The sequence below is a fragment of the Podarcis bocagei genome (assembly GCF_964188305.1).
Source record: "Podarcis bocagei genome assembly, chromosome: 17".
NCBI classification, from domain to species: domain Eukaryota; kingdom Metazoa; phylum Chordata; class Lepidosauria; order Squamata; family Lacertidae; genus Podarcis; species Podarcis bocagei.
The window spans coordinates 10773441-10800257 of NC_138143.1; the positions used below are offsets into that span (position 1 = coordinate 10773441).

Sequence of the window (26817 nt, forward strand, 5' to 3'; positions counted from 1 at the left end):
TGAAGGGTTGCAAAGGCTATGCGGGGGTTGCAGGGAGGGGAAGGTGGCATGTCTGTCCAAATGCTGGCTATGTTTATCCTGGCTGGGCTGTGGGATGGAGCAACGTGATGTAATCCGCTGCCTCTTGGAGAGGGTGGCATGAAGGACTGGCGTGATGCAAAGATTTGATGCTCCAAAGGTCTCCTGCTCTTTTACCTTTATGCCGCATCTCTTGCCATTTCATCCCCCGCTCCGTGCAAACACTTTCTCTCTGCACAATGACGAACTGCGCAGGATCCTATGTTCTCATTGCAAACCTGGTCTCGGAATGTGGATCATTCTGTAGCCAAAAGGGCACTGCTCGTTCGCAAAAGGGAGACATGAGACAAGTTGCAGAAATGCAAAAATAATTAGGAGTAAACTAAGTGGTGGTGGCGGGGAGGAGAAAGGATCCAAGACAGCTCAGTGAGGACTGAGCATGCTCTGTGCATATGGAACTCTGACCAACTGCGGGCGGGGAATGGGAGACCAGAGGGGCAGGAAATGGAGTAGGAGCTGTTGCTGGGGTGAAACTCTGAACACAATTCTAAGTTATCTGCAGAGCCTGTGAAAATCCCTACTAAGTGGTTCCTTAATCTTTGAGTGCAACTGATTCCCAGCAGGTGTACATGGATTTCTTTTGCAGATAAGGAAAAGGTGTTCTGGCAATCACATCAGTTATGGGTCTCTCTGCCATGTACACATTTGCTCTCCCTCAGAACTGTAAAGATTCCCCTTCTCTTTCAGGAACCTGCTGTATGTTTACCCCCAAAGCCTGAACTTCAGCAGTCGGCAAGGTTCAGTGCGGAACATCGCGGTGAAGCTCCAGTTCATGGCTGGAGAGGACCCTGGCCAAGCCATGCCAGTGAGTGAGGCAAAATCCCTGTGGCTTTCTTACAACTTTTGCAGCTCCACTGGCCTTCTGGAGCAAAGATCTAGATTGTGCTGTGAGGGAGCAAGGGACCATTTGAATATAAGAAAGGAAAACATAGAGCCCAATATGCCATTTTGCCCAAAAGTTTAGTCTCCTAGTCAGTCCTTCTCTGTATTTTGAACTCTCCCATTTCTCACACTACACCAGTGTGGTGTAGTGGTTAAGAGCGGTAGTCCTTGTAATCTGGTGAACCGAGTTCGCGTCTCCGCTCCTCCACATGCAGCTGCTGGGTGACCTTGGGCCAGTCACACTTCTCTGAAGTCTCTCAGCCCCACTCACCTCACAGAGTGTTTGTTGTGGGGGAGGAAGGGAAAGGAGAATGTTAGCCGTTTTGAGACTCCTTCGGGTAGTGATAAAGTGGGATATCAAATTCAAACTCTTCTTAATTATACATAGTTTGGAGGGAACAGTTTTGCTAAGCAGATTCACAGTTCCCATTCTTGTGAGACCCTCTTGGGTCAAGATCCTAGTGCTCATCTATTGGAAAATATAGCCACGTCTGTGGCAGATCTAAGCCTCTGGGGGTAGTGCTTTCATGCTAAGGGTGGGCAGCTGGTGACCTTCCATGCTGAATTCTAGCCAATGACCGAAGTAACTCCTTCTGTAGCCTCCCTGGTTCAGGTGGCAGATGCTGCTGTCGCCACCACCCCTTTTAGTTTCTCAGGGGGATTAAGGAGAGGGCAGTGGCATTGGTGAGAGTCTCTAGCCAATGTCAAAAAGCGTTGAGACATACTGGGTAATTTTTTTTGTAAGCAAACATTGAAAATTGCATAGCCTTTCCAGGTGCCCCTTTGACCGTCACGTCCTCAGGCTCCCTCCCTGTGGTCTGCTGGACTTCAGCCTCCCTGTCTCTGACTAAGTCTATTTCTGCCTTTCCTAACAACCCCAGGTCATTTTTGGGAAATCGAGTTGCAGTGACTTTGCAAAAGAAGCTTACACAGCTGTTGTATACCATAACAAGTGAGTCCTAAGTAACTATGGCGGCAGGACGGGATAATTGTTGCAAATGAGGCAGGGAGGGGAGAGTTGCAGCTTTGATCAGGATGCACAGCTCCCTGGATAAGGAACCAGCGGTCTCCCAAGCTAACTGCCTCATAAAAATAAGCATTGTTCTCCGGTGCAATCTTCTTCCTGGCAGTTTTCTTTCCCGAGGAAATTAGAAATTGTCTGATGCATTCAAGAGCAGTTGATCCCCTGTGGGTGGGTGAGGCTCTGGCTTAGCCAATGCTGGCTCCTGGTGGACCACTGTGACATCCCTCTTGTATCCTGCAGGTCCCCTGAGTTTTACGAGGAGTTCAAGCTAAAGATCCCAGCCAACCTGACGGACAACCACCACCTGCTCTTTACCTTTTACCATATCAGCTGTCAGCAGAAGCAAAATACGCCTTTGGAGACCCCAGTTGGCTACACAGTGAGTGCTTTCAGAACCCATGGCATTATGTAGCTCAGAAACCGAGCTCATGTGCAGAAGCTCCTCTGTTCAAAACCCATGTCTCCGGTGGCAAAAGATTTCTGGTAACTTCAAGACTTTGGAGAGCAACTGCCACTTAAGCGGCTCTGGGCTAGATGAACCCATATCCTGACACTGTGGAAGGCCTCCTAATAATAATAATAATAATTTATTATTTATACACTGCTCATCTGGCTGGGTTTCCCAGAATATTAAAAACACGATAAAACATCAAACATTAAAAACTTCTCTAAACAGAGCTGCCTTCAGATGTCTTCTAAAAGTCAGATACTTGTTTATTCCCTTGACATCTGCTGGGAGGGCGTTCCACAGGGCAGGCATCACTACCAAGTGAGGCCCTCTGCCTGGTTTTCTGTAACCTCGCAGTGAGGAAACTGCCAGAAGGCCCTTGGAGTTTCCCGTCAGTGACCAGGTTGAACGATGGGGGTGGAGACGCTCCTTCAGGTATACTGGGCTGAGGTCGTTTAGGGCTTTGAAGGTCAGCACCAACACTTTGAATTGTGCTTGGAAACGCACTGGGAGTCAATGTAGGTCTTTCAGGACTGGTGTTATGTGGTCTTGGCGGCCACTCCCAGTCACCAGTCTTGCTGCCACATTCTGGATTAATTGTAGTTTCCAGGTCACCTACAAAGGTAGCCCCACGTAGAGCACATTGCAGTAGTCCAAGCGGCAGATAATCAGAACCTGCATCACTCTGGTGAGACAGCCTGTGGGCAGGTAGGGTCTCAGCCTGCATACCAGATGGAGCTGGTAGACAGCTGCCCTGGACACAGAGAGAGCCCATCCATCTCCTGTGTGGGATTCCTGTCCTTCCACCCACCTTGAGTACTGAAGATTTACAAGATGGGGTACAGTAACAAATCTTCCTTCTCAGCAGGCAGTATTTGATTTGCTGCTGTCCCCTGCTCAGTAGTCTGTGGGCAGGGAGGGGCAGGTGAAGGACTGACAAGGGAAGACATACCATCCTGCTAGGACTCACTCAGGCCTTTTCTCTCTCTCTCCAGTGGATCCCCCTCATGCAACATGGCCGGCTGAGAACAGGACAATTTTGCCTGCCTGTGTCTGTTGACAAGCCTCCTCCCAGCTACTCGGTACTCACCCCTGATGTAAGTAGCGGCTGTTGTAAGTAGCCTGGGGAAAGGAGAGTCCCTTGAAGGGCTTTTCCTTACATGCTGAAATGAGGAATGTTCTCTTCTTCTTTTCCTCGCTGCCTCTCATCTCCAGCTTTCCTTCTTCTCTCAGTCCTTTGCAGACGCCCTTTAGTGGCATTATATTTTATCCCCTTTGCTTCTTTGTAGGTACAGCTGCCTGGCATGAAATGGGTGGATAACCACAAGGGGGTCTTCAATGTGGAGGTGCTGGCAGTGTCTTCTGTCCATACTCAGGTGAGAGGAGGTGGTGAGGTTTTCATGTTGCAAGGAACGGAATGTAGAAGCAAGACTCAGTTGAGCCCTTAGTCAGCGTGAGTGTGAGCTCCCTGATTTATCTTTTAACATTGTTTTAATGAGCATAGAAACCTTTTAACCTTTTAACTTTTAACTTTAGTTTTTAGTTTTTAGTCTTAGTTTTAAATTAGTGAGTAGGAGGACGCCTTTTTCTATCGGGGAGACAACCATTAACCTTGAAACTGGGGTGGTTGTATGAAGAGAGAAATGACTAAGCAACTATACAGCCCTGCTTGTGGGAGAGGAACTGGGAAACGTACCAGAGATTCCAGAGATATAGACGACACAGAGGAACTGAGATGCCTGCCTCTTGCTAAACAATCAAAAATTAGCGAATCTGAAGGTACAAAGGATGTTTTTAATGTCCCGGTTTCAAACTCTTTCGCACTGCTGGCGGAGATGAATGACGGGGAAACCAGTGTGAAGGAACCTTTTGATGACCTGCCTACTAGACCTTCAAGCGGTGGTGATGCTGGCATCCACTCGAGTGTTTGCACTGGAGCCCGTGGGGGCTGCATTGATGAGATACTATTTGAACACTCATCTACTTTAGACCTGGTTGCTAGAACAGTGGACTATATCTTTAAATACATAAAAGACATCCGAGGATCCTTGGAGAAGATTATCTCGCTTGTATCCCTAACAGGTAAAGACAGTTCCCCTGATGTACCACCTGAGATGAAGCCCTTACAAATGCCCAGAGCACCCGTTTTACCTCATACCTCCTGTATAATTCCTCAAGCTGCTGGCAATCAGAAAAGTGAGCAAGGTGAGCAAAATAAGAAGGAACAACAGTCTGCACCTCCTCACAAACTGCTGCTGCAAGCTACCAAAATCTGCCTAACGGTTTGCCCCTTTAGAGGCAAGGTAATAAACTGGCATTATAAGAGTGATATAAGGAGACACCTAGCGGAGCTTCTGAGGGTAATCCCAAGCTCTATTGACCTGAGGCATATTGATCATATTAGCAGCAGACCTCAGAGGCAGAGAGTGCTGCTCTCCTTTAAAACCAAAAAGCTCCCTGCACTTATTATGTCCTCAAGAAGCCTTCTAATTAACTATGGAATCCTTGCTACAAGAGTCTTTACCAATACCAAGATCTGCCCCCTCTTACCAAACTGCTTGTTCAAAAAGAAAGCAGATAAGTCTGAGGGTCCGCCAATTGCCACGACCCCAACTCCCCTGGCCGCAGATCTAATCAGCTGGATTGACGCCCCCCTGCCTCCACTGACAAAGGCTATACATCTGGAGAATTCTACGGAGCGTGAGTTACTTCTATCCTTCTCCCAATTGCCAAAACTGGAGCGGACAGAGATAACAGACAGATTGGACGAGTTGCTACTCTGTCTCCGTAACTCAGAAGATCATGCTCATGTAAATAAGATGAATTCCTCACCAATTGTAGATCAGTCTACACAAGCCCAAGTGGTACCTGCTTTAACGACCTTTGATCTGCAACCTGGCTGTACACGGCCTCGGGATGTCAAGCCCGGGCAGGATACAGTGGAAGATTTGACAACCCTCTGGTCAAACTCGGAAGCTGTGGCAAGACTGGATGCTCTTTTGGAGGCAAACCGAAAAGGATGCCTTCCACCTGCCTTACACTGCATGTTCCCTACAGCATCCGCAGATCCAAAAGGCCCACCCCCCTCAATCTTAGAGCATACTTTAAATGTAGAGTCTATGGACCTGTCGTTAAGTGATACTCCTGTGCACCAGAATCCATCCCTGCAGCTACCAATAATTAAGCCTCAAACCATGGCTGCTGCTGCGGTAAGTGGTGCTCGGAAATTGCCTGGTAAGCAAGCTACAATTACTTCCTTCTTCCAGCCTATTGTCCCCCCTCGCCGCGTGCATTCCCAGGTGGATTCTGCCGTGCTGGTTCCGCAAGGCCCAGCATGACTCGAAGGGGTGACCAGGAGATTACTTACTTTCTTATCCTGGAATGTAGCTGGCATTAAACCTAAGCTGATGGATCCATCCTTTGTCACCTACATAAAAGGCAGTCATATTCTTTTGCTGCAAGAGACCTGGGCTTGCGAGGGCTTCTCCCTATCAGGGTATAAGGGCTTCTACCTGAATGCACAACAGAATTTACTATCATCTGGCAGACCACAAGGTGGGTTGGCTACCCTAGTTTCTTTGGCCTTAAACCTGCAGGTGGAACAAATCGACATCCAGTCGTCATCCATGCTGGGTGTAAAGCTACAAACAGCGGAGGAAGTGTTTGTGGTGATTAATGTTTATTTGCACCCAATCTATAAGAAAAACCTGGTGGACCAAAGATGGAGGGAAATTCAACAGACTCTTGAAACTCTCCTAGAGAAATATCCTGAAGCCACCTTCCTAGTTGCAGGAGATTTCAATGGCCGATTGTCTCACTCTGATAAATCATTATTTGCTAAGTATAATAAATATCCCTCACTACCCATTTTAACCTCAGACCTTTTACCTAGGAATTTTAAAGACAGTGTTGCTACATATGCAGGTTTTAAATGTAGACAAACCTTGATGGCTCTTAATTTTCACCTTTTAAACGGAGCTCTCAGTTCTGATTACCCTGCCGAATTTACTTTCTGGTCAGGCTCCCGAGCCTCTACCATAGACTTTATTTGGACATCAGTAGACCTAATTCCCAAAATTTCCAACTTTAGGGTGGTAACGAGGCTGGAAAGTGACCATTTTCCATTAGAACTTTCTCTGACCCTGGATGGAGAATTGGCTACCTATTCCTGTGTGCCTATTACAAATAACCAGCTTCAGATGAGGCCCACTGCCCTAAAATGGACCGACAATATGGCTCAACGGATAAATGAACTCCTTTGGTCTGACCAACTGCAAGAGACAAGGGACTCCCTTATCCAGGCAGTTGAGCCACTGCCAATATATGACAATTTAGTAGAACTGCTAAAACCTTCGTTGGCTAAGACCCCGGTAATGAATAGTAACCATTTCTCTCATAAAAAGTGGTTTGACGAGGAATGTAGACTCTTCAAGAACAACCTATATAACGAATTCTTGGCATATAGGGCATCAAATGACCCCGCACCTAGCAGTCACCTTATGAACCTCAAGAGAAGGTATAAAGCACTATTAAAGGAAAAGAAGCTTGCGGCAGAAAGAAATGATTGGAAGAACCTTCTAAAAGCTGCAGAAAATAGAAATCCCTCCTCCTTTTGGCACCAAATTTCCAAATACCTGGGTAGACCGTTGTCAAGGATAGAACCTCAAATTTCAGCTGACACCTGGGAAAGCTTCTTCTCCGATTTATATGCAGCTCACGCACCCAGCGGAGGAAGGTTAGATTTGGCCCCCTTGCCAGAGTGGGATCCTGTTACCTGCTCTGAAGTGGAAACACTTATAGGCCAATTTGAGGCGGGCAAGGCACCCGGAGACGATCTTATTTCCATAGATGTTATTAAAGCCAATAAGGATTGGTGGTGTCCACCTCTAGCAGCTCTTTTTACTTATATAAACAAAACAGCACAATTTCCTCCAAGCTGGAACTCTGCACTGATTGTGTTAATTCACAAGAAAGGGCCGCGCACAGACCCAGCCAATTTTAGACCAATTAGCCTGCTAAATGTTATTGGGAAGATCTATTCAAGATTTCTACTTAACAAATTAACGACCTGGATGGAAAGCAACAATATCATCGCAGAGGAGCAGGCGGGTTTCCGCCCCGGAAGATCAACAACAGACCAAATCTTAATCCTAAATCACTTGGCCACCAAGTACGCTGGCAATGGCCTAAAAGCCCTCCACGTCGCCTTTATAGACTTTAAGCAGGCCTTTGATCTAATTCCCAGGAACCAGCTATGGACAAAATTGGCAGCGACATCTATCGACCGCCGCCTTCTCTTGCTGATTATTAATTTGCATACAAATACCCTCTTGAGGATTAGGATAGATAGTAAGGGGCTAGTCTCCAATCCGGTTGCCACCACTAGGGGGGTAAGACAGGGCTGTTTGCTTGCCCCTGCTCTGTTTAACTTCTATATTAATTCGCTAGTGGTGCATATGGCAAATGCTGATTTCCATCCACCAAAACTGGCAGGACGAGCCTTAAATGTCCTACTGTATGCGGACGATGCCGCCCTATTAGCTACCTCCCCCATCGGATTAAGGAGGATGCTTCGAGCTCTTCATGAATATGAGACCCAACACGAGCTCCAATTAAATTATGCCAAGACCAAAATAATGGTCTTTGCTGCTCGACCGAAACCTAATTTATGGTCAATTAATGGTATTCCTTTAGAGCAGGTCAGTTGCTTCAAATACCTGGGTCAGGTTGTAAGATCAAATAGGTCCTTCCTGGCGCACAGAGAATACATAGCCTCGAACGCATACAAAGCAGCCCTGGCGATTAGAACCCTGTACTCCAAGAAACAGGCACAGACTGTCAATGTTGCCTTACGTCTCTTTAAAATGAAAGTCCTCCCTCTTCTGCTGGTGGGCATTGCCTTGGGCTCACGTAGGGATTTTGAAAAATTGGAATCTATCCAAACCCAATTCCTCAGGGCCATACTCAGGATCCCCCCCTCCGTGGCAGGCGCGATCATGAGATTGGAAACCGGTTGCCAAGCCTTTAGGTATGTGGCCCTGAAAGCGAAGCTATGGCTATGGCTTAAGCTCTGTTTCAGACCGGTGGGTTTGGCCCCCTTGATTCTGAGGGATAACTTTAAATCTCCATGGGAAGGGGAGATAGTGGAGGAAGTGCAGAAGTGTGGGTTGTCCTCCCTTTATATAGAGTCCATGACGTATAGCCACGCAAAGGCGGTGATCGCGCAAAGATTAAGGGATATTGCCAGACAGGAGGACATAGCCCGTGTGAAACCTGGGTTGTTTCTGGGGGAGCAGTTGTATCGGGCTGCCCCAGCTCGCTACCTGGCGGATATCCACTACGTGGAATACCGCAGACTATTTACTGCGGCTAGGCTGAATGTTCTTGACTCGGCGGTCCTGAAGGGAAGATATGGAGGAGTTCCATATGACCAGAGATTATGCCACTGTGCATTGGGTGAGGTAGAATCCACAGAGCACATTTTATTGAGCTGTCCCTTCTACAACGATTTAAGACAGTACCTTATAACTCCATACTTACCCCAGCTCAGTTCCCGACAAAGAGGAATCCAGACAGCATATCTGCTAAATAAGTCTTCTGGGAAAACAACCTTGTCAGTGGCTAAATTTCTTTTCCTGGCACTCAAGCGTCGGAAACGTATAACTGAATGCTTTGATGTGGGTTATCTGTGAGAGGTCTATTTCTGTGGCCCTACCTTACCTATGTATCTCCTATGATGTTATAGTTTATAATTATTGTGTAATGTTTTAATTCTGACTATCGGTCGAATAAAGAAATTGATTGATTGACTCAGTTGAGCCTTTTTCTTGCATGCCAGCTGGGATTTTTGCTCCTGCATCAACTGTCCTGTCTCCAAGCTTTGAACTAAATTAAAGCCTGATGCTAGCTCACTTTCTAGCATCATGCTTGTGGAAAGCTGTTTGCAATGTTTTTTTAGAAGTCCAAAAACAGCTGCCTTATTTTTCAGTTTGGAAAAATCAAGGAGCATCTCAGAGAGAGAAATGGGGTTTTCTTGATTACTTCATCAAAACAATGCATGTTGGGAGAACATACATCTGAGCCATTTACCTCTCTGGGGTTTAGGATACTGAGCTGGACTGAACATCAGTTTGGTTCAACTTGGCAGTCCTTAATCTTTCAAAGAGAAATTATCAAAGACATACAAAGGATTCTTGAGATAGCCCATATCTGTTCTTTCGTTGATGTTGAAATGAATAAAGGACACTCCACATTTAAGAGATGCTTTGAACTTTGAGTTACACCATAGTTTTCTTATCCTTTATCCTGGCAGGACCCATTTCTGGACAAGTTCTTCACCTTGATCCATGTGCTGGAAGAATACACTTTCCCCTTCCGCCTAAAAGACGTAATCCTCACAGAAAACAACATGGATTCTGAGCTGAAATCCAGTGTGGGCAACCTACGGGTGGCTAGCTTGGAGTCCCTGGTTGTCTTTAGCCACCAGATTCTCAACAAGCTCATCCAACTCATTGTGTACCCACCTGTTATCGCAGGGCAGATTGGTGAGTGCTGTGCTTCTCCTATTCCACTCCCTATCCCATGGTTACCATTGTCTGGGCTATATTGAGTTCTTTGGTTGATCATCTGGGATGCTTCACAAAGGGTCTTCAAAACCTGAAATTGAAGCATTCTCACATTTTGCACAGTCTTATGGTAAGAGGCAGGGTTTTCCATACTGGCATCACTCACTCCAAGGATAGGGTAAGGGAAACATGGGTTGTGATAGAATCCTGGCTTTATAACTCTGGAAGTAGAAGGATGTGTGTTAAAATGGGTCAGCTCGCAGGTTGGGAAGAGTCGAATATAAAAGAAATACACATAAAACAAGTCATAAATATAAGAGTGCACCATTCAGTTGGTTAAATTTGAGTGGGGTTCCCCAGGAAAAAAAGAGACTACTTTTGAACAAAACTCCTTTCTTAATATAAAAGTGGAGGGCTGTTATGTTTGGGGCATTTCAGTATCACAGTTGTTTTAACCATTCATCTACAGATAGTTGCTTATTACTTTTTCATTTACGTGATTGCCAATGTTGCTGTCACAATTAAATTCACTTCTCTGAAAGATCTGCCTTTTGCTAGAGACAATGTGTTTTGTTGTTTCCCCCTCACCCAAGTCCTCTGCCAAAAACTGAGAACTCATGGGAAGGGGAGAGGTCTTTTCTTTCAGGGTCAAGAGCCCCTCCTGATGTTTCCCACCCCACCCCACATCATGCTTTAAAGCAGGTGTTGGAAGCAGTGAGCAAGAAAGATTTATGATGTGCCTTTCTTCTTCTAAAGTACAGCATGCAGCAATAAAGAAGACCAAAGTCCCATTTGTATCTGTATTCTTCTGCACCTAATTCTAGCTACAGCTGCATCTTTCTATGTAAGGATTTCAGAAGGAAAACATTATTTTTTGGAAACACATTCACTACATTTTTGGCACAAGGTCAACCTTCTTCCCAGGTTAAACGTAGGGAAGTGTTTTCTTTTGGTTTTTAGTTTTCAGCAGCCTGTGCATTTGTTGTCCGAGGAACTAAAGATGGGGAGGAAGACCGACAAGTGGTAGACCTTGCAAACTGGGCAATAAAAAAGCCCGCATTTGCTCCTTTTTTCCAAATTTATGCACGCCCTAACATGCTATGAATTCCCAAGATCAAGCAGCCTTTATCCTTCTTGTTTGCTGAAAACCATCTAACCTTTGCTTGCCCTTTCTGTTCCAGTGTTTGGTGTTTTGCGCCACTTTTTGGTCATTAACACAAGTCCACACATCTCCCCATTTTCTCAGTGAACCTGGGCCGTGCTGCCTTTGAAGCCATTGCCGTGATGGTGAACCAGATCCACAAGAACCTGGACAGCAGCCAGGACCAGCATGGCCACAACCATCTGCTGGCCTCTTACATCTTCTACGTTTTCCGTCTGCCTGTGGCAGAGCCAGGCTTACCAGGTATAGCACAGAGTGTTTAGTTCCGTGTGTGTGGAGGAGGAGGGAGGAGCAAGTGCCTGGCTGTCATTCATGTTGCCCTGGGTGCCATTTTCCCTGGTCTGCAACCCAGGCGCTCCACAGCTATGAGAGATGCCCAGCTCCTTCTGCTGATAGCAGTGTGTTTCTCTCTCAAGGGAAACAGCGGCCTGATTTAATCGGCACCCAGCGGACACTGTGAGATGTTTGCAGTCTTGGAGTCGAGAGGCAAAAATGAGCAGTGCTCCTTCCTTCTCTGTCTGCCATCTCTTTCCTTCCACTTATTCTCCTCCTCCCTCTATCTCCATGAAATTAGTCAGCAGGTTGCCTGCCCCTAAGGGATAGATGGGCATGTTCAGGGAGGTGCCTAACTTGGCTCCATGAGTTTCCTCCCAGGAAAGGTCATACGTGGGACAGATGGGACTTCTGAATAATTTAAGGCTAATTGAAGCGGATGAGTCATAGCAGTAGACTAGTAGCTTTTAGGGACAGAGTGCATAGCCCAAAATGGAGCATGAGAAGCTCAAGCTGATGTGCTTAGTGCAGGGGTCGGCAAATTTTTTTAGTAGTGGGCCGGTCCACTGTCCCTCAGACCTTGTGGTGGGCCGGAGAAGCGGCATGGGGGAGGCTGGAAGAAGAGGTGAAGGGGGCAAGTAGTCCTCCCCACTCCCCAGCCCCAGCCACTGTGTTTACCTTCCCAAGGGCTGCCTCCACCACCACCACCACTGCTGCTGCTTCTTGTGAATAGGCAGAGGAAGCTCGTCCACTCTGCTCTCTGGCCCACAGGAGCACCAGGGTGGCGTTGGCTGGAGGAAGAGGCTGAGCAGCGGCGGCTCTGCCAATCAAAAGGCGTGCCTGGTTTACCTCAGCGCGGCACAGGGATGTCTCTGCCAATCAAATGCCGCTGAGGTAAACCAGGCACGGCATTTGAGTGGCAGAGCTGCCGCCGCTTGGCCTTTTCCTCCCGCTGCCATTGCCGGGAGTCTCGGCTTTGCAACAGGTTCCGGCTTCGCGGTGTGGGCCAGACCCAGGACCCAGATGGGCCTGATCTGGCCCAGGGACCGTAGTTTGCCGACCCCTGGCTTAGTGGCTACTGGAAGCTAGTCCATTAGGGCAAATGGGGTGCTGCCCTCATTTCTTCCCCCAGCCAACCCCCAACTTACAACCAGCTGGCTCTCAGCTTCTTCCTCCTTCGTTTCAGTGCCTCCTTTGCAGGGCTCAATAGGGAGCAGGATGGAGGCTTGGAGTTAGTTGTCTTCACCCATCATTGACTCCACTTACTGTTGACCTCCAACCCTACTAGTCTCAATGCACATCAGCTCTCTCCCTGCCCCCATGTAATAGTCACACACACCCCTTTTTTGGACCCTAAAATCAGTCTCCAGAGCATTCCCCGCATAATAGTCGCAGGGGTGTCAGTCGGACATTTTGTTTTGCTCTGAAGTGTTTTGTTTTGCTCAACGGCATTTCCCCGCTTTTGTAAATGGAATAGCTCTTGGCACAGCTGTTTCCCAGCCTCTTCCTGTTCCGCTGCAGGCCCAGGCTTGCCTGTAGGACTTGCCTGTTGGCCGAGTCAGCCCTCAGCCTGTGGAGGATGAGGCAGTTTTGCACGGGGAGCAAATGCGGTGGCAACCGAGGAGGCCTGGCTCGAGAGCCAGCGATGGAGGAGAAATGCGACAGCGGCAAGGTCCTGCCTGGAGGCGGGCAGCTGGGACCTGTGGGTGTGCCCAGTAACTGCCTGAGACAGGGCCTGTGCAGCTAGCCTCCTGCTTCTCTGTGCGGGGCTTGCAGGATTGGGTTAGAGACCTAAGCTAAGCTATGCATTTACCGCATTTCACTGCGTAATGGTCGCCACCGCATAATAGTTGCACCCTGCTTTTTTTGAAAAGAAAAATCAGCATTAAAAATGTGACCATTATGCAGTGAAATATGGTACTCTCTCACCCTGCGCTCTCAGCCAATATTAACAGTATCATGAGATCTTCATTCTCTTTGTATTCTTGACAGGGGTGGGGTGAGAGGAATGAGCTTTATTCATGGTAGTGAATGTATGTATATGATGGAGGAGGTTTTTAGAGCACCCCCCCTTGGAAAAAAGAGGACCAATCACTTCCCTTCCATCCCCAGCCACCATCAAGAAGTTCTGATAGTGAAATGACGTCATAGTAACACTCTTAGTGAGATGCATAAGGGGAGATTATTTGTTGCGGTTTGCAGGAGATGGTGGGAAAGATGTGGCACATATTAAATTGGTGAAGTAAAGTGCACTTGCTTCGAAACAGGCTTGCACTGGTGAGGGGAAGAGAGACTTTGGTCCTTCCCCACATCCATGGTCATACATGTGAAGGCCATTGCACAGAGCACTGAAGGCAGTTCCTCTTCCCAGCTAGCAGCCCTTCCTCTTCAGCCAACACACTGTGACGGGTGGTGAACACATCCTCCTTAATCTCAATTCTGTCATCATTGGAGAGGACTGAGATTCTCCCTTGTGCATGTTTCTCACCCAGAAGGGAGACAGCATCCAGTTATGGGCTGGCTCCTTCCACCCAGTACTGGAAAACCCAGACTCCCAAGGGGCCAGGGGAGGGGGATCATTCGGTGTTTGTCCTCCATGGACTGCAGTACTATCAAAAGTCTCTTGGGGGACAAAAATAGAAAAATCTCAAGACTTCCTCATCCTCTAGCTTTTCTGGCTGCAAGGGTTGGGGATTTCTGTTTTCCCCTTCTCCTGGCACCATGCCTGGCAGTTAAAAGCGCAGATTAGATCTGGCACCAAAGAGCAAGGGAGCTGGACAGCCACCGATGTTCTGAGCTTCCTTCACCAGGCTCCTGGAGTTTCTTCTCAGTGTAAACACTCCCTGCACATTTTCATCCTAGCAGTGCCTCTTCCACATTCTGCCTTTGGTGTTCAATGGCAGCTCTGTGCCAGGAACAAGGCAGTGGGGATGGGAAACCAGACTCGTGGCCCTACAGAAAAAGGAGTGGCATAAACACAGCTACTTGCTCTTCAGTGGTCTCTGGTATGCAGAGAGGCAGGATCGTCCCTTGTTTTTGAGGAAAGAGACTCAGAAATATGGGTGATGATCTACCCCCCAAAAGGGTGGAAAACATTATTAGGGCTTGCCGAAAGACAGTGAAGGTTTCTTCTGCTCTGCTGGAGAGAGGAGGATATCCATTTATGGCAGGCGTTGGCAAACCCCAGCCCTCCAGATGTTTTGAGACTACAATTCCCATCATCCCTGACCACTGGTTCTGTTAGCTAGGGATGATGGGAATTGTAGTTCCAAAACGTCTGGTGGGCCGGAGTTTGCCTATGCCTGATTTATGGGCAACTGACTGTACCCACCAGGAAAGGCAGGACTTGTAGAGCCTTAAACCTCCATAGGGATATTAGGGGGTTGAGGACAGAAAGTACTACAGCTTAGGAAGATGCACCAACAACAAAACATGGCCATTCCACCAGAACATGGAGGAAAAACAAAGATTGAAAAGAAGGTATCCCAGATCCTATGGGGGAAGCAATTCTGGAGCGCAGAAGTGTGTCCCGGCCAGATCACGCCCTCTGGCTGAGCCAGAAGGACTCTTCACTTGAGATGCTCCATTCTGGTGCAGAGAGGAGGCATCCATGGATAAAATAATGGAGGGTAAATTGGGACACAGTGGCAGCACATTGTCTTCTCATGGCCATGGGAAGTGATGGCCTATTCGTGACTCCTGGAGGCGTCGTCCCTCAGTAGCATTCTTCCCACCCCAATATGCCCACCTGTCCTTTGACTTAACCTAGTGGTTTGTGTGTGTTTGTGTTTTACAGAGACTGGAATGCCACCCCACAGTGGCCCCATCCAGTACGCCACCTTGTCCCGCACAACTGGGCGCCCTGTCAGCCTGAATCTCTCTCGCTCCAAAAGCATCAGCAACAGCAACCCTGACCTGACCACCACACCAAACTCCCCAGATGAAGAGGTTCAGAAGATTGTTGGCAGCAAGGTAAGCGCTGCTGAGGGTTCTTGTTGTTGTTAATTTATTTTCTCATGATGGGGGCTAAAGGTGGCTTACAGATAGAATAAAGGTAAAGGTAAAGGGACCCCCGACCATTAGGTCCAGTCGTGGCCGACTCTGGGGTTGCAGCGCTCAACTCGCTTTATTGGCCGAGGGAGCCAGTGTACAGCTTTGGGGTAATAATAATAATAATAATAATAATAATAATAATAATAATAATAATAAATTTTTATTTATACCCCACCCTCCCCAGCCAAGACCGGGCTCAGGGCGGCTAACAACCAATAATAAAAAGTTGATTAAAATACAATTTAAAAGATTAAGATACAATATTAAAACAATTAGGGAGCAATCTCATCATAGGAGGAGAAAGGAAAAAGAAAAAGGGAGGGAATCAAACTGATTCTGAGCCAAAGGCCAGGTGGAACAACTTTGTCTTACAGGCCCTGCGGAAAGAGATCAGATCCCGTAGGGCCCTGGTCTCAAGAAACAGGGCGTTCCACCAGGCCGGAGTCATGTGGCCAGCATGACTAAGCCACTTCTGGCAAACCAGAGCTGTGCATGGAAACGCCGTTTACCTTCCCGCTGGAGTGGTACCTATTTATCTACTTGCACTTTGATGTGCTTTCGAACTGCTAGGTTGGCAGAATACAGATAGAATAGGAACAGCTAAAAACATAGAAGAAGAAAAAGCCCAATCATTACAAAAATGATAGAATTAAAACTATATATAGGTATAAAAGATCATACAGAGAGTTGCAATAAAAACACCACAGCACCGGCCCTTTCATCAAAAGCAGTCAGTTCCCAAAAGCCTCTTGGAATAAGAAAGTCTTTACCTGTTGGCAGAAGGACAAGGAGGAAGCCAGTCTAGCTTCTCCAGGGAGGGAGTTCCAAAGTTGTCCGAGAGCATCATATACCTCAAGGATGTGAAGCTGGATCCATCCCTTGGATCAGAGCCTTATCTCCCCCCACCCTCCATGGACCAGGTTTGATAGAGGAGTGGGGCAGCTTATGTGTCAGTCACCGGATGGCACAGTGATGTCAAGTGACCCCCCCTTTTCCCCCTACATGGTTTGAAATCAAACCACGCAGGCAAAGGCACGTTTATTTGCAAGCCCCAGTAACTAAAGGTGGTTTGCAGGTGCAAGACTTTGTGGTTGCTTGCAAACCCCATCTTTGTCTGCCTCACGCCAGATGTCGTTTATGACTTCAGGTGGAGGTGACATGAGATGTAGGGCAGGTGAAGGTGATTTGACTGAAACAGCCTCGTGGGCCAAGTGGGGAGGCCTGGATGGGCCTAATCATCCCTGTGGGCCAGAGGTTTCCCACTGGTAATAAGCTATCTGTATACATCTGGCATTTTAATAATCACATAAATAGGAGTCCAGTAGTCATTGCAGTCATTTGCCATGAGTGCCCAAGCGCCACCCTCCTGGGCCCAGCACCAACTTGTACCACCCTGCCACTAATCCTAATTCTTTGCTCTGAAAAACAATTGCCTGAAATAATACTTTCAATGTTTTGAAACATTGGAGGGTGATCACTGCCATTAAAATTCTTCAAGGGGCAGAGTATGTGTGGTGTTTTGTTACTTGGTTAGCCCTGGTATGCAAGATTTTTACAAAGGAAAGTACAGCCAGTGTGGGGGTGAGGTCAAACTGGATCGGGACCATGGCATGAGGTGGCTGGGTGGCTGGGTGAGTGAGTGGAGGTCTTTAGCCCTTTGCTTCTGCTGTGATCAGAATCACCCCCTCCACGTGCGTGCTTGCTGTTCATAATTGGAGGAAAGCAGAGTGGGAGACAGTATAGATCAGTGGTTATCAACCTTTTTTGGGCCATGCCCCACCTAAGCATCTCTAAAATCCTGATGCCCCCCGACATATAATTTTATTTTAATTTTAAAAATGTGTATGTCACAATATATATTTATATACTGTATCTGAGGCCCCTAGAACCATAAGAAATGCAAAAAAACCACTGTTAATAACTCATTTTTGAATTGCCCCCCCCCCAAAAATCAAATTGCTGTCCTGTGGGGCATGCGCCCCACGTTGGGAACCCCAGGAATAGACCCTTACAGGTGATTCATGCCATGTCCTCCCCTATTATTTGTCCTGCTTCCCTGTCTTCCCTACAAACTGGTGTCCCACTCAGGTGCATTCTGTGACCATAAAACATATGGCACACAACCCCCCAAGTCAATGGGCTTTGTGGCAATGGAAAACCTGGGCTTCTAATGCATTATGATGCTTTGTGTGCGTTCCTTTTGGTCACTTGCATGGAAATTGCAGGCCCTGGTTTAACTAAGGCTCCTCCTCCTCCTTCTGCTTCTCTGCGATCACAGCAGCAATGGTTGTGGCTCTTTACCCTTGGTTTCTTGGTTCTGATTGTTTTTCCTTTCCTGCTCTTCTCTTGCACGCTACCTAGGGGATTGACCGCTCTCACTCCTGGGTCAACTCAGCATATGCCCCCGGAGGCCCAAAGTCTGTGCTTCGTAGGAATCATCCGAACTCCAGCATGGATCTGAAGCAGGTGCCTTTGCCTTTCCCCTCCCCTCCCCTTGGCTCTCCGACCCCTTGCTCCTCTCCTTGACTTGCTCACCAGGGTGTGCCTTCCATTAATGCCTGTGTTGGGGTAAAGAGTAATGTTTTCCCAGAAGGCTCGAGTTGGGGGGGCTGTTGAGCACCACAACAGGCATCAGGGGACATGTTTTTCATGAAAAAATGAAAATGAAAGCTGCCTTCTTGGACTAACCTTTGAAATTTCATCTGCTTCTACTTTGCCACTCCAAAAGAATGGCATCACAGTCAAACCTCGGTTCCCGAACGCCTCTGTTTTGGAACATTTTGGCTCCCGAACGCCGAAAACACGGAAGTAGAACATTTTTCGGAAGTCGAACATCCGCCACGGCTTCCGCTTGAGTGCAGGAAGCTCTTGCAGCCAATCGGAAGCCACGCCTCGGTTATCGAACATCTTGGAAGCCGAACAGGCTTCCAGAACGGATTACGTTCGATAACCAAGGTTTGACTGTATTATTATTCGTGCCTTTTTGTGACAGAACTCACCTCCAGCTCTCTGTCTCTCTGTCCCCATGGCAGCCATTTTGTGCTGGTACCCACGACACTTTGATCGAAATAGGAGTACTGGCGCTTCATTTTCTACTCCAAAGCACTGATTGTTATTAATATTAATTGTTATTTATTCTCTTTATATTCCACCCTTCCTCCCAAAAGAGCCCAAGGCAGCCTTAGGTTTTAGAGGCGTAGTCCCAGCGTTATGAGGTGGTACAATGAAGGTTGCACTGCCTGACACGGGAAGCATAGTTTTGATATCGGTAGCCTTCCGTCATCTGAGGTTTGGTAATGTCAGGGGAGAGGTTTGTTTGCAAAGGTCTGTGCAAGGTTTTATTTATTTTCCTCACGCAACTGACCCTTTTGTGCTCGCTGAAAGCAGTTTGGAAGAGCGTTCGAAAGCAGCTCAGATATAATGCTGTCTGACACCCAGGGTGCAGTTAGGAGACTGGGCAGCACCTCACCTCCTCTGCTTCTTCCTGGGTTAGGGCTGTCGTGAAATCTCCTTTATGGATTATTTTATAAATGCCACCTGCATTCTCTTCAGGCTTCGGTTTCCCTTCCATGATGGATCACAGTTGGCAGGATTCTTTGCACTTGACATTTGGTAACCCTGCCTGGAAGGCAGAAGGGGCAGGGGAAGACGGCAGGTGGATCACCCATGCAGAGGAACGACTGGCTTGGTTTGCAGGTCTAATTTGGGCCAAAGCAGCGACTAAACTATTGACGCAGGAACTGCTGCTTGCCAGGGGCCACACTTCAAAGCGCTGTGGGGAAGGGAGAGTGGGAGGAGCTGTTGTGGTGAAGTGCAGAGATTGTGGAAGTTGGACTAAGGGGATTTCAGTTAAAAATATACCCTGCCAGCAATTATAAAGTTTCCAGGATATCCTTGAACCAGTCTCCACCTCACAACCTAACGTGCCACAGGATGATGCATGAGAATGAATAGGGGTTAACCCCATGTATGCTGCCTGGAAATCCCTGAGGAAAGACAAGCAAAAATGTGATAGATAAAATTTTTAAGTGTCTCTTTATTTTAAGGAAACAGTAGTGTGGATTATTTGCTCCCTGGCTTTTTTGAGCTTGCAGCCTAAGCATATGTGATGTTCAAGGTTTCCAAGGTTCTCTCTGCATCCATATAATACCCACCTTCCGAAGTCCTTCTGCGCAGTGAAATTAGGCAGTTTCTTGGCTTGCACAGCTGCTTCCTCCACCATGCGCAGCAAACATATGGCCAGTATTATGCTTCTCTGTAAATTGTTAATGTGCGCTGGATGTTGGACGCTCCTGTTACATGGGAAAGATGTGTCTCCCCCACCTATCCTATTCTATCCTATCCTACCCTACCCTACCCTACCCTTGGCAGTCAGTGAATATTATTGGGAAAAAGCCATAACTCATGTGATTTTATGTATCATTCTCAGTACAGGATGTGTTAGGTACAGTGGTACCTTGGTTTGCAACCGTTTTGGATTACAACCATGTCAAACCCTGAAGTGTGTGTCCCTTTTTTTAGATTACAACCCTGTTTTGTTGTTGTTTTTGGATTGCAACCCTTTTTTTTTTATTGGAGGCCCCATTGACGAAAGCACGCCTTGGGATACAACCGGACCTCCGGAATGGATTATAGTTGTAAACCAAGGTATCACTGTATTTTCCTTATCAGAGCTCTCTAAATTGGGCAATTGCCTTTCACTCTGCAACAGTGCCATCTAATGGCAGCTTTGTGGACTGCAGGTACCGGTCTTGCCTAACTGCTGATAGTTACACTTGCTTTTAAAAAAATAGCTGCTATGATGAGAGCGCATCCTATGGCTATAAGCAAGCGCTCTCCATACCTTTGCTGTACGTTTGCCTTCTAATCTACTGAACTGGACAGCAGTGCACCACTAGAGAGGCAGGCAGGAGTGGAGGCATATAAGCTTTGGGTTGGCCTATCTGATCTAGGTTGAGCAGCCCTGAGTTTGGTGACCTTGCAAATCCATTCTAGACTCCTGCTTCCTTCCAAATTGTGGTTTGCTTTCAAATTCTGAGCTACTTCCTCTCAGTAAGGAAGCCGGTCACTTTTCCTGCAAACCATCACCTCGCTCCTCCTTCCATCCTGAGTAATACCTCTTCACCACCACTGTGTCCTCTTCTTGTCTCTCTTGCTTCTGCTCATCTCACAGGCTGCGGAGCGAGCACCTAATCGTATCTCCTCCTATCTTGAGAACTCCACTTTTCCTCCGGCCACCCCGATGAGATCAACAACCAAAAAGGTAGAGAGAGACTGGGAAGCACCCCAGAAATGTCGCCCTGGAAGACAAACTTAAGACTAGGATCCTATGCACCCTTGGGAGTAAGTTGCATGGATTTAAGTGGAACTTCCTTCCAAGTAGACATGCATCGAATCCATCTAGTATAAGCAGTGCTTCCCCCCCCCCAAAAAAAATGTTTAGGGGTACTCTCATTTTTCTATTCATATTGAAATACTGCCCCTCAGTGAGGCCAAACTTAGATTCGCAAAATGTTTAGGGGCATGCATCCCCCCAGAAAAAAGCACTGAGTATAAGTATTTGGTTTAGAAGCAAGTGGCGCTAGTTGTTGTGAATGTGTAACAATGTTATGTGCTCTGAATAGGCGACAGAAGCGCAGGCAGCTCTGCGATGTGGCATTGCCTTGGGTAAGCCCTTTGGGTGGAGATCATGTATCTGTGGTTGGTTTCTGCCATGAAGAAATTCAGGCCCTGCTGATTTTGGGGACTAAACCAATTTAGTCATGATAAAAATCCCACCCTCCTCTGAATGCTGTTCCGCTTGCTCTCATACTTCCATTTCTACTTTCTTTCCTTCAGTGTTATTTGCCACCTTTTTGGCTTTTTCTCGCAGAGCTGCTGCTCCGAGGCTTCTGTTCATAATACACAACTCACCTGAACCTTCCTCCCATGTCTATGGAAGACATTCAATGTGTCTGCCAGGAATAAACATGTAGACTTGCTTCTTGCTTTTAGGCAGCCCTAGATGGGAGCTGCTCCTGGCTGGAGCTCATTGGGAGGGAGGACAACTTGAGACTCTTGGCCACTTCAGCTTTTGCTATTTCACTGATAACATATTTAACATTATATGGAATTTTTTAGAAAACACACCAACCTAATCAAGAGGAAGGAAGTGGGTCTGGGCTGTTGAGTTCTGAATGCAGATTGGTCCAGAGTCCAGACTGTGCTGTTGTATCCAGATAATAGTTCTTTGAGAACTACAAGGGATAGTTGGATGCTGATAACTCTGTTTAGACACGAGAGCAGTTTTGTGTGTGCTCCCCTCATTCCCATTCTGCATGCAGGAAGCCTGGAGTGAACAACACAACCAGTCGCTAAATGGCTGTGTTTATAGCATGTATGCTACAAGGCTTCTGGCTCCTTGGCCACTGACTCAGATGAGGCAGTGATCTAAGTGAGATGAGTTGGGTGGGTGTCAGTTACACCAAGAAGCATCCATCTGTGTAAATTGACTGGGGAACGAATGACTCCCCAGAAATCTCATTAGGGATCTGTGGTTTTTCAGACTAGGCCTGTATTCCAAAACCTGGCCCATTTCCTAGTCTTTGTCAGTTATTGTTTTTCTAACCTAACAGCATCTTCTGAAGATCTGTGACTTTTTTTTGACAGGCAATCAAACAGATTCTGAGTTGAAGAATAGGGTGTACAGATGAGGGCTGTATTTTTACTCCCTCTCTCTTCCCCTGGTTTGAAAGCAGCTGGTAGCTCCAGAAGCACCAGCCTGTGACTCTGTACTCAGTCCTGCAATGGTTGACCTGAATTTCCGCAAGGGGCATGCTGAGTGTTTCTTCTCCTTGTGAATCTCTTTTAGCTGCTTCATGAAGAACTGGCCCTGCAGTGGGTGGTGAGCACCAGTTCCGTGCGGGAAGCTGCCTTGCATCAAGCCTGGTTCTTCTTCCAGTTGATGGTATGCCCCTTGCAGCTGATCTCCCTAAAGAAATTGTTGGCCTTCTGGCCAGGAGCATCCATGATCTGGTTGCTGGCTTTACGTGTTGCCTTATGTCCCTTTGCTGTCCAGTTTCCAAATTTCTGCTTTGCACAGTGTCACCACAGAACGTTATGAGAGAACTGAGTTGTCCCTCAAGGTGTATCCTAGATCGGCCTTTGGGAAAAACAACAACCACCTTCTCTAAAGTATTAAGCAATGAAAAGAACTGATGTGCAGTTCTACAGGGTGCTCTGTTGAAAGCACCACACCTAGGTACAAATTTCATCATTTTGTATTTGGAAGTCGAGGAAGGTTTCCAAAAGGAACAGAAGTATGAGTCGCTCTGTGATAATCCCAGTGGCAGACTTCTCAGATTTAAAGTGAAATTCTTTTCTGCCTGTCTTATTTTGCCAGTTCTTTTCAGGATATTTAACCTCTCTTCAGTCAGGCTTTGGCACAGTAGTTTAAGCAGCATAACTGAGCTGCTCACGTGCAGATAGTCCCAAGTAGAGTGCACTGTTGTAAGAGAGGATTTGCCCAACTACGGTCAGCCATACAGGTCAGCTCAGTCTAAATTGGAATTCCCAAAGGGGTTGGAATAATTGGACGGTGGCTGCTGATCCAGGAGGATGAAACTCCCTTGATGCTCTTCTTAGGTGAAGAGCATGGCACACCATCTGTTCTTGTGTGACAAGCTGGAGGCACCTCGCAAGCTGCGTTTCCCTGGCCGTTTCATTGATGACATCTCAGCCCTGGTGTGCACCGTCAGTGCCGAAATCGCCAGCCGTTGTCAGAAGGTTTGTGCAAGGTTTCTTTTGTTTGGCTTCCTCTCCATCCATTCCTTCAGAGTTTTCTATCCGCATCACTCTACAAACAAGCCAAGCGACTTAATTCACGTTTGCATGTTTTAAACCTTGGCCTGCACTAGAGTGCAAACTTTAAAAAGTTCAGTGTTGGGAGCAACAAGGTACAGGTTTCTCTGCTTTCCATATTCTTTCTCCTAAGCTACAGGTGTAAACAAATAAAACCCAAGCTTTACATTTTCATATAACTCCTAGGATCTCTCAAGTGACAAAAACCATAATGGATATGGAATTTCCTATACTGAATGCCCTAGAATATATTGTTGTGACCCACTTTTCATGTAAAAGGTGATTTTTAAAAAACAACCAAAACAGACTATCTGTATAAAATAGTATCCTTGCTAGATTAAAACATTAATGGTGGGGATATAGCAGCCCTTAATAATACAGGTAGATACATCCAGCAAGTCTTACCCACCTTCTTTATAAATGTGCATCCATTCGTGCACATATATTACATTTGAGTGACTTAAGCTGTATTAACACCCCCGCAAAACCCCCCACAATCTACAATTTTTTAAAGTGGGTTTTAAAAAAGAAATGGTTTATGTGATTATATAACCACAAAAAAAATCCAAAGATGGCTAGTTGTTCTTGATCTCCCTTTAAAATTCACAACTGGAGCGAAATGGAAACCTTTGTGTATAATCTGGTGAGAACTTCTATACGAACCTCATTGAAATGTGTGGGAATTCTGTGAGATATCTGCCCCATTTTGATTCTGTGCTAGCAGCTTGCACTTGCTCACATGGTCTTAATCCCCTCTGCCATTTGCTCAGTTTCTGACCCTCCATTCGGGGTTGCCAGAGCCCCACGGAAGCCCCTTCAATTGCCACCTCACATACTTCTATGCTTCTTCCGCAGGATATTGAGCTGGTGGAACGTCTCAACAGCAGCCTGGCCTTTTTCCTCAATGACCTACTATCCCTCATGGATCGCGGCTTTGTCTTCAACCTCCTGCGTTCTTACTACAAGCAGGTAACAAGAGGAACCCAGTGGTTCTCTTTTCCCAGGCTGCTAATTTTACCTCCTGGAAGAGGGCACAATAACTAGGAGAGAGGGCAAGAGTTTTATTTAGATAGGTGCCTGCGGAAAACTTTCTGTACGTGCAGAACTCAGATCCAGTGTGTTGTAGGGCAGTGTTTCCCAACCACTGTTCCGCGGCACACTAGTGTGCCGCGAGATGTTGCCTGGTGTGCCGCGAGATGTTGCCTGGAGGGAGGCGGGCGAGTCGGGCGGCGAGAGGCGGGGCGGCGGCGGCAAGGAGAGGCCGCCCAGCGCGGGGCTCTCGCCGTCTGCCTGCCTGGCTGCCTGCGAGCTCGGCGGGCAGCGCCTCCGTCCGCAGCGCCCGCCCCTGCCAAAGCTCACCCAGCCAAGCCGCGCTCTCCTTCCTGCCTCGCTTTGCTGCCTCCTCCCCCCCCCCACCCCAAAGCTTGGAGGTTCCCCGGCAAGGGGGAGGGAAAAAATTGAAACTTACACTTTCGTGCGTCCCTCCCGGCGTGACGCTGCGCGCTGACGTCACAGGGCTGTAATGGTGGTGTGCCTCAAGATTTTTTTCATCAAACAAGTGTGCCTTTGCCCAAAAAAGGTTGGGAAACACTGTTGTAGGGGTTGGAGTGTTGGACTAGGACCTGAGAGACCAGGGTTCAAATCCCTGCTCAGCCATTGAAGATCATAGGGTGGCCTTGGGCCAGCCACAGGTCTACTTTGTAGGGTAGTTGTGAAGATAAAACGGGGAAGAAGAAAAGCATGTATGCCACCTTGAGCTCTTTGGACGAAAGGTGGGGTATTATTGCAAATAAATACATAAGTAATTGGTTAAAGCTTGAACCCTCCCTCAGCTGTAATCAGGGCTTTGATGTTAGACTGGACACTGGGGAAGGAGATGGTGACTCTGGGTGGCCTCTGCTAGAGGCTGGAGGGTTCACAATGCTGTACCAAGCCTACAAGGGATGCGGCTGGCGCTGTGGTCTAAACCACTGAGCCTCTTGTGTATGCTGATCGGAAGGTTGGCGGTTTGAATCCCTGTGATGGAGTGAGCTCCCATTGCTCTGCCACAGCTCCTGCCAACCTAACAGTTCGAAAGCACACCAGTGCAAGTAGATAAATAGGTACTGCTGGAAGGCAGGAAGGTAAACAGCATTTCCGTGCGCTCTGGCTTCTGTCACAGTGTCCCATTGCACCAGAAGCGGTTTAGTTATGCTGGCCACATGACCCAGGAAGCTCTCTGTGGACAAACGTCAGCTCCCTCGGCCTGAAAGCTAGATGAGCACCACAATCCTATAGTCGCCTTTAACTGGACTTTACCAAGCCCACAACAGCTACCTTCCTCCTCTCCAGATCAATAACAGGCTGCTGACCACCCAGAACCCCAATGCCCTCATTGCTCTGAGGATGGACTTCATCCGTATCATCTGCAGCCATGAGCACTACGTCACTCTGAATCTGCCCTGCAGTGGCCTCTCCCCACCTGCTTCCCCCTCCCCCTCTGTTTCTTCAGCAACCTCCCAGGTAAGCAGCCCACCATAAGGTAAGAGAACGTGAGAAGAGGATGCTCTTGGTGGATCAGAGTCAGCATGACTCCATCTGGTCCCTCCAGCCTGCCTTGAACAACCCTGAGCCAGGTGCCTCCGCAAGCGCACCAGCTGGGCACGAAGGTGGCAGCTGCCCTGTTGCCCCCAGCCTCTGCTATCCTGAACAGCTAACGGATGCCCTCTCTGTGAAATAGTCTGATCCCTTTTAGAGCTGCCTTAAGCAAGTGGCCAGGTGGCAGATACCACTGGGAAACTGGGGTAGGGGTGTGTGTTGGGGTGATGACTGCTGGCTTAAAGAAGGTTTGCCGAAGAAGTAGGCTTCCAGGAAAGACTTGAAAGAGACAGAAAGTTTTTACTGGTAGCGAGATGAATCAGCATGTTGAAAAACCAAGAGGCAAATGGCAGCATTGGAGGGACAGAAAAGAAATTGGGAGCATCGCCATGGATGGGACAGTCAGTGAGCACCAAGAGGTGACTGGGCAGGGGATGTGAGCTGACTCTCCCTGGGGAGGTCAGTCCCCTGCCCCCATGGCTGAAAGGGGCAGCATTTTCACCCCTAGGAAGTCATGAAACACTGCAGAGGATTGATTCCCTGCTCCTTAACTCTCCCTGCTTCCCTTGCTCCTGCAGAGCTATATATCAGTGTGGCGATCACACAGGGTCCCCGGACGTTTAACGGTCTATTGATCCCTGTGCCACCACTGTGATCGCTTCCCCGCTGCCACCAACCAGTTACTCTCTGGTAAAACACTGAGTCCAGTCAGTTGTTAAAAGTGAACCACAAAAAACAAGTTTATTTTACAAACGTTAACAAGTTTATGTTTTCTCCGATGATATTCCTGTCAGTATCTTAACTTTAGTTTCTTTACTGGCTTATACCTTCCTAATACCTTCTAACTTTACCTTCTCACACCAGACTAGCCCAACCCACAGACTTACCTTCCCTCTCTCGTCTAACTCCAGACTTC

General features: G+C 47.5%; 1 protein-coding gene across 4 annotated transcripts in view; it reads left to right on the plus strand.

The window, feature by feature from the left end:
- The window catches only part of DOCK6 (dedicator of cytokinesis 6), a 111300-nt gene that overhangs the window by 44639 nt on the left and 39844 nt on the right, over positions 1 to 26817 (plus strand). For 2 of the 4 annotated variants that reach the window (XM_081176018.1, XM_081176019.1), the window contains exons 15-28: positions 766 to 883; positions 1842 to 1912; positions 2225 to 2363; positions 3428 to 3529; positions 3722 to 3808; positions 9745 to 9976; positions 11244 to 11402; positions 15229 to 15404; positions 17847 to 17951; positions 20659 to 20748; positions 22336 to 22431; positions 23109 to 23249; positions 24180 to 24293; positions 25656 to 25826. In XM_081176018.1, coding sequence (XP_081032144.1) covers positions 766 to 883; positions 1842 to 1912; positions 2225 to 2363; positions 3428 to 3529; positions 3722 to 3808; positions 9745 to 9976; positions 11244 to 11402; positions 15229 to 15404; positions 17847 to 17951; positions 20659 to 20748; positions 22336 to 22431; positions 23109 to 23249; positions 24180 to 24293; positions 25656 to 25826 — 1801 coding nt within the window. The remainder of the gene's footprint in view (positions 1 to 765; positions 884 to 1841; positions 1913 to 2224; positions 2364 to 3427; positions 3530 to 3721; positions 3809 to 9744; positions 9977 to 11243; positions 11403 to 15228; positions 15405 to 17846; positions 17952 to 20658; positions 20749 to 22335; positions 22432 to 23108; positions 23250 to 24179; positions 24294 to 25655; positions 25827 to 26817) is intronic. The other 2 variants (XM_081176020.1, XM_081176021.1) reach the window with 2 other exon arrangements.